Source organism: Drosophila montana, unplaced genomic scaffold (assembly GCF_035044405.1).
Source record: "Drosophila montana isolate Dmon_TW-CO22-7 unplaced genomic scaffold, ASM3504440v1 contig_3200_1, whole genome shotgun sequence".
NCBI classification, from domain to species: Eukaryota; Metazoa; Arthropoda; class Insecta; order Diptera; family Drosophilidae; genus Drosophila; species Drosophila montana.
The window spans coordinates 2222924-2230503 of record NW_026998080.1 but is presented as its reverse complement, the minus strand read 5'-3'; the positions used below and the strand labels follow the sequence as shown (position 1 = coordinate 2230503).

Sequence of the window (7580 nt, the reverse complement as noted above, 5' to 3'; positions counted from 1 at the left end):
AATATTATGGTATCTGTTTTTATACCCTTGCAGAGGGCATGATAATTTTGTATCGAAGTGTGTAACGCATAGAAGGGGTAATCTCCGATCCTATAAAGTATGTATATTCTTGATCAGTATCAACAGCCGAGTCGATATAGCCATGTCCTTCTGTCTGTTTCTATGCGAACTAGTCTATCAGTTTTAAAGCTATCGGTATGAAACTTACAGAAGTCGGAACCGGCTAAATCGGACCAGTGTATAATATAGCTGCCATAGGAACGATCGGTCGAAAAGTAGGCTCTTGTATGAAAAACTTTTAGTGTTTTTAAATATCTCTCGGCATTAACTATTTTCCCTGTGCTGGAAAAAGCATTGTGATCATATTGAAAAGGTTTGGTCTGCAAGGGTATTAAATCTTCGGCGTGCCGAATACCGCCCTTCTTTCACGTTTTCAGTTGATATTGCTACCTCATTTTTAAAGAAAAAACGTACTGTTATTATATCTCAGTTTTGTGTTCCTTCCTTAAAAACTATCTTTTTTAGAATTGTTTACAACCAAGAAATATATAGAACATATATATAGAACATTTGTGTAAGCCGTTCAGTTTTTATGGATACATAAGTTCTTATATTTCATTAATTTTCCCCTTTTATAACTAATTATCTGCCCGAGGTCTGGTTTCGAACTTCCACTGAACATAGCGCGGTGTATTTTGTACTTCTTAATAACCCGAATCCCCAGTTCTACGGTTTCTTGTGTCAGACACGTAAGTTCTATTATATAATTCCGTTGCCCATAATTATCATATCCGTCATAGGTTTAGTTTACTATAACCTCTAGAGAACCTTTGCTCAAATTTAATAATAAGCGTGTCCAGTTTCCAGAGTTTCTATAGGCACATATGAGCCCTAAATAACTCGTGCAGTCAATTATTATAATGTTGGAAGTTTTGGTTTTGGTGGAAGATTATATTGCGCCTGCTGACTGTTGTCCCTTCTCGATTATATTTTTACAGAAAGTTGGGTAATATATATATATTGTATATACCAGCTGGGGGGTTTTATAACGATTTCGATTCTTTATTTGTTAGTTCTCATTATTATATTGTACAAAACTTATGCTGCCTAACTGGTATTATGTATTAAGTACGCGTATTTTAATCAACTAACTATTTTAACTAATATATTTACTACGTTTTTCGAACAATTCGAATATATAGATAGAATACGATAAGCATATATAAATATATATATATGCAAATATATAAAACTCTCTATGCGCTTAATCCCTAAAACATATTCGTAGTTTAAAGCTAATTACAAGCGGATACGGCGCGCGTTTATGCGTTGCGGGGGGAGAATCTACTTTCCGGATCGGTGCTCCGGACTGCCTTTTGTAGAAGGCGCCTCCGTCCACTCTCGTATCGCTTGTCCTTATGTATTTACATGGGGAGTGCCCTGATGTGGCGGCGCTCAGTGCAGCTTGTGGTTGGCGGGCAGATCCTCGGAGCGTATGCAACGGCCGCGATAGCAGATCTCTGTCTCGGAGGTAACTTTGGTTGAGGTGGACGTCGCATAGACCACGTGCTCCATCAGGTCCTTGTGAAAGTTATCCTCCTTGCCGTTGGCAGGCGTCGCCACTGTGGTGGTGTCCAGCACCTCGGCCGGCGCCTCTGTGGCCGCTAGCGTGCTGCTCTCGGCGGGCGTGGCTGGCTTGGTGCGCTTGATGCTCGTGTATGCCTGGCGACGTTTGCCAACGGCTGCCAGCGCAGCGGTCACTGCTTGATCCTCGCTCTCATCGATGGCGAAGAGATCGTGCAGCTGTTGCCGCACCTCGGAGAAGATGCTCGGCTGCGTCTCCAGGTCATCCACGTCCGCAGCCGTGTCCATGCGGCGCGTGGCGCTCTCCTCGCTCATGGCCAGCGTTGTGGCTATTGTTGTTGCATCGGAACTCTTGGCGGTGGTCACCTCGTACTCCTCCGGCGTTGTGATGGCTGCCGCTGTAGTGGTTACCACTTCAGAGGTGGTGGTCGTTGGAGCCTCGGTAGCTGGTGTCATTGGTGTTGTAGTCTTTAGCTCCGGCTCCTCTTTCTTCTCACTGCCGGCATACAACGAATTGTAGAGCTGTGGTCCCAGGTTCTGGGATTCGGCTGTTTCGAAATTCTCCCCATTATCTGAGCCGCCTGAGACGCGCGACTTTTTCCACTTGCCACGCCTATTGAGGCGTCCAATGGTGCTGCTTGTGGGTGTCTCGGTGGCCAGCTCCTCGGGTGCCTTGCCCATGACCTCCTCTAGGAGTTCCGCAAAGGATTTCTCAGGTCTACAAATAAGGAAATTGGTTTCAGTATTTTAAATTTCTGGCTTAGCTCGGGAACTCACTTTAGGTTCGGCGCCTTTAGCGCGGGCGTCGTACGCTGTGCAGCTCCAGATCCACCGAGATTGGCAGCTACGTTGAACTCGTAGGTTTCCGGTTGATCTGTGGGTCCCGCCGTCACAATCTCCGGCTCATTCTCGAAATTGTGTGCTTCGTTCTTGGAGCCATATTTGGGATTGAGAGGCTTGAAGCTGTTGCTGTTGGTATTGCTGTTGCCTGTTTCCGAAGCTGGTGACCACTGGGACTCCTGGCCCTCCAGCTGGAAGGGCTGCTTGTAACGACGACGAGGTGGCGCCTGAGGAGCCTGCTGTGGTTCGACGGTTAATAATTGCCTAAGTTTTCCTAAAAACAACTGTGTACTCACCTCCCTCTCAGACTGTTCCTGATTGTAACGGCTGAGCTTGCGCAGATTCTGCCTCTGGGTAACTTGCTCCACTTCCTCCTCCGGGGCAGCGGTAGAGGAGGCTGGATGTGCTGGACGACGCTGGCGTTGACGCACCTTGACTACGCGACGTGGCGGCAGGCGAGAGCGAATCTGTCAGACGAAGTTATGTTTAAGTTTAATGCTTTTCGAGGAGATTTCAAGAACTTACAGATGGGCGCTCCTCCGAGGGCGTGGTGGTGGTCACAGACGGCTCAGTGGTTGTGGTGGTGCGCACCCTTGGATAATTGCGGCGTATGAAGGGAGAGCGGCGCGTGGTTGTCGTCACAGGCGCCTCAGTGGTGGTGGTGGTGGTGGTTGTGCTGGTGGTGGAGGGTGTGGTCGTGGCCAGTGTGGTAAAGATGGGGCTCACTTCGTTGCGCACTATGGCCTCCGTGGGATTCAGATCCTCCTGATTAGGGAAATAGCCGGGTCCATAGTTATCCTTGGAGAACTCGTTGTAGTGCTGGGCTATCTGCATGGGCTCCAGCAGGCTGGGCACATAGACGCCCTGATCTCCTTGATCAATGCTATTGCTGGGCGTGACCGTGTACACCTGCTGCGACTCGGAGGCCGGTCCCTCGGTGTTGCCCACATCATAGGAGCTGGGTATGGCCGTGGGACTGGTGGGACGGCGAGAAGGCGCCTTGAACACTGGATAGTTTTGCTTCAGCACATCGCGCTGATATTCCAAATCCTGATCCTCACTTGGCTTGCCATTCTTGGAGCCCTTGTAGTGCTTCTTCTTGGTCTTCAGCGTTTGACGCTCCTCTGTCGTGGGTTGGTAGCGTATGCGATTGGGATTGCGCAGCAGAGGATTACGTGAACTGGCCGGACGACGTGTTGTGCTGTTCACCTCTTCGCCATTGTCTGTGCTGCCTGTGGCGGCTGCTGAGGTGCCTCTGCTGCCATAGGGGCGTCTGATGCGATGCGTAGGCAGCTTGGCATTGGTCTCGGACTCGGAGTAGGACACCGACGAGGTGGTCACTACCTTGGAGATGGCAGGCTTACGCGTGCGCAGCAACGGTCGACGTGTGGGACGCGTCTCCGGCTCCGGCTCGCTAAGCGGTGTTGTGGTGGCAGCCAGCTTGTCCTTCTCCTGCAGATTGTTGACCAGACCAGGAATATCGGGCGTCAGCGCTGGCAGTTCGGATGGCACGTGGTAGGGATTCGGTTCGTACTCCACATTGCCGCTGTCGATGACCTCGTTCTGATTGTAGCTGGGACGGTGGTTGAGCGGTGGCTGGCCCTGTGGATCCACATTGTAGCCCACATCGGAGGTTGTCACGGGCACTGCACCTGGCGTGTATATGTTCACCCGTTGTTTGGTCTTCTGCGTCGTTGTGGGCTGTGGTACGTCATAGTCCAGGGTAGTGGGCGTGTACTGCACCTGCTCGAAGGGTGGATTGGTGGTTTGCGGGCGCTGACGGAAGGCGTCCTGCTGGCGGAAGTACTGCTTCATGCGCAGCTCCTCCTCCGCTGTCGTTGCAGTGGGCGGACGTGTTGTGAGGCGTGGCAGCTGCTCCTGCACCGGCTGCAGCTGTGGTGCCGTGTCGAATTGAGGATAAAGTTGACCATTCGAGCTGGGGAACTCGACCTGCGGCCTGGAGCCGTAGGTGAACAACGTCTGTGGCGGGGCTGTAGTTGAAGTAGTCGATGTGGTTGACGTGCTGGTGGAAGTGGAGCTAGTTGTTGAGGTGCTGGGCTTGCTGCTGAGCGTGTTGAAGAAGTCCTCGCCTCCGATTTGATTCAGTGTGTCGAAGGGATTTGGCGTCTTCGCTGGCGCACGGTAAACGGGCTGCTCCACGGGCGCATGCTGTGGTCGCTTCTTCTTGTGCCGCTCCTGCTTGGCGGGCTGCTTGGGCGAGCTGACCTCCTGTATGCCATCCTGCACGTAGTAGTAGCTGAACTTGTTGCCGCGCGTGGGTGCCGGACTGGCGGCGGCTCTCTGCGGCTGGGTGGAAGTCTCAAAGGGATTGCGCGTGCTGCTGGTGGTGGTATAAGGACGCTGCGTACGCACGTGCTGCGGCTGGACGAGCTCCTGTATGGCAGCGCTGTCCTTGGCGCGATTGATCACAATTGAGCCCACATGTGGCTCGGGCAGCAGGATTTTATTGAATCCATTGGGCGTGCGGTAGCTGAGCGGAGCCACGAAGAAGGAGACATCCTGGAGGTCGCGGGAGTGCGCCAGCTGCGACAGATAGGGCAGATCAAACTTGACATAGCCGTCGGGTATGGGCATGCCGGCAGGTCCAACAAAAATATCCGGCGTCTGCTTAGTGGGCGCATCGATGACCGAAATGGCGCGGGCATTGCGCAGGGCGGCAACCACATCCGACTGTGTGGGCCGTGCGTTGGGACGCAACAGGAACATGGCCAGCGGGGGCTGATGGGCCTTCGGCTTGGGCTTAGCCGTGGTGAATTGAGGCTGAGACTGCGCCTGCGCCTGTGCTTGTGGCTGTGCAAAGCTCTGGAAGATGTGCTGCGGCTGTGAGGTGGTGCTGCTGGGTCGTGCGGTGGTGCCGGAACCAAAGAAGTCGCTGCCTACGCTCGGATCTTGGGTGTAGAACTGATTGATCTGATAGGGATTGACGGCGGGCAGTCCAGCATTTACATTGAACTTGTTCACCTCAAAGCTGCTCGAACCGAGGCTCGAAGAGCCCTGAGGCTGACGCTGCTGATTGTAGAGCGTGTCATAGGGCACATAGAGCAGCTGCACCTCCTGCTGTTGATTGTTAGCGGAGGAGGCAGACGAAGGAGCAGCCTGTTTGTTTAAACCAAATACCGATTCCGGCTCGGGATCCACGGGAAACACTTGCGGTGTGACGCTCTGCAGAGAAGCCTGTGTGGGCAAGGGCTTGCCATGGGATTTAATGGAGAAATTATCCTGTATATAGTTCTGCTGATGCAGGGGCTTGCTCAGCGCCTGGGCGAGTGGTTTTTGTGGCAGTGCTTGGAAGTCGGGGAACTGCTGCTGCTGCTGCTGGCCAAAGAGCGCGGGTGGACTGAACAGCGAGGAGGGTGCGGGCAGACCGCCGCCGCCTCCAAAGGAATGCTGTATCTGATAGCCCGTCTGCAGAGTGGGCGGCGCATTCGGCTGATTGGCCTCGTTGTGGAAGGGCATCTCGAACTTGAAGAACGACTGCGATGTGGGCTCCTGCCCGGCGCTGCTCTTTAGCGGCGGTGGGCCCTGGTGACGCAAGGGCAGCGCCTGTGGTCCGCCATTGGAAAAACGCTGGAACTGATACGGAAAATCAAACTGCCCACCAGTTGGCTTGCCTAGATCGCCGAAACGCGCACTGGGCGGAAAGGACTGCGAGTAGGTGAGCACGCGTCCATTGCCAGAGCGATCCTTGCCGCTGTCATCCAGTGGCTGTGCCAGCGGCACCCAGTCCAACGCGTCCGAATCCCCGGTGGCAACAGACTCCAGCTGTCGCGACCATTTGGCAGAGGACTCCTGCTGCGTCTGTGCATAGGTGGCTGCGGCCAAAAGGCCCAGCCAAACGGCGATGAGTTGCATGCGTCGCTTCATAGCCAAAGTGCCTGAAACGCGAAAAGGGTGAAGTGTGAGTGAGTTAGACTGTGATAAGAGTCTTCAAATTAGAGATGACGTCATGCCAAAAAGACCTTGTTAAATCTTGAATGAGAGAATGTTTGGAGGGAAAGCAAAGCTATTGGGGAATTCCTTTGGATTCTATTTTATACGTGTATACTTCGATGTTATTGATGAGGAGTACAATAGCTTTAAGATTTAAAGGGATATAATATGATATAGGCATTTATCCGTAAAAGCCTGATGCATCCTTTGAAAATCTAAAGGATCCTGAGTTGGATATAATTGCGGCTATATTGGTAGCTGAGAAGCAGCTTAAATCCCCATAGAAATATTTGATAGCCTTGAGATATCTTGTTTAACTTGCCATCAAAGACCAGCTCTCTTTCATAATACGCCCCATGCAATTATAATCACAAACTGCAGCCAGCTTTTTCAGAACTCAGTCACGACACGTGCAGACTGCAGAGCAAGGTCGGTCAGTGGGCAACCATTCTATTGATTTGCATTTGAGGGAATGCGAAGAACGCTGCCAGGTCGGGACAGGTGAAAGGTTGCTCAAGCCACAACGACAGATAATTGCCGGCTACTGGCAGCAAGCAGCCGGTCTTCGACTTGGCCAAAGCAAGTCGTCAGCTCTGTGCCGAGTGCAGCCTAACGGACCATAATTGCCGCCAAATAATTGCCATAATTGCTGCACTTGCTACCATTTGGTCATTGCGAGAAATTGCGTTAAGTTTAAACAGTGTCTGCAATTTGCAATGATGATCCACGAGCACTGATCAGTGATCAGTGATCACTGAACGCACTGAAGCTGTCAAATGATTTCCTTATTGCTGACTTTGCATATTGGCAATATGATAATTTGTCTTGGCTGGGCTGCCTTTAATTGCATCATCATTATCAAGGCGTACACACACACACACACACACACACACACACGCACACACACATTCCGAAACGAAAGTCAACTGACCAGTGTTGGTTGATGGTTCAGCATGTAAGCAAGTGATCAACTAACTGGATAACTGCAGCTCTGATCACTTTCGTTTTCACTTTTCCACTGAATTAAAGGCGCACATGTCTTCTCTGTGTGTGTGCGTGTGTGTGTGTACGGTTATTGTTACCGTTGCTGAAATGAAAAATGCACATGCTTATAACGGATGCCGCACCGGACCAGACCAGACCAGACCAGACAAGACCTGACCAGACCCGCATTAAATGGGTTAAACGAAAGCAAAAGCTGAAAA

At 51.6% G+C, this 7580-nt stretch overlaps 1 protein-coding gene across 1 annotated transcript; it reads right to left on the bottom strand.

Moving 5' to 3' along the window:
* Positions 1-1406: 1406 nt before the first annotated feature.
* On the bottom strand, positions 1407-6309 carry LOC135431911 (mucin-2). The gene is made up of 4 exons (XM_064687320.1): positions 2950-6309; positions 2721-2891; positions 2362-2660; positions 1407-2302 (listed from the first exon to the last, which is right to left on the bottom strand). The coding sequence occupies exons 1-4, from the start codon at positions 6307-6309 to the stop codon at positions 1456-1458; spliced, it is 4677 nt and encodes a 1558-aa protein (XP_064543390.1). The 3' UTR covers positions 1407-1455.
* Positions 6310-7580: the final 1271 nt, after the last annotated feature.

What these genes read in the sequence shown, in the direction of transcription:
- LOC135431911 (XM_064687320.1), bottom strand. Translation starts at nt 6,309, where the DNA reads ATGAAGCGACGCATGCAACTCATCGCCGTTTGGCTGGGCCTTTTGGCC. An exon ending in AGGAACAGTCTGAGAGGGAG is followed by an intron (nt 2,661 to 2,720) that starts GTGAGTACACAG and finishes GAACCACAGCAG; the next exon opens with GCTCCTCAGGCGCCACCTCG. An exon ending in CTAAAGGCGCCGAACCTAAA is followed by an intron (nt 2,303 to 2,361) that starts GTGAGTTCCCGA and finishes CCTTATTTGTAG; the next exon opens with ACCTGAGAAATCCTTTGCGG.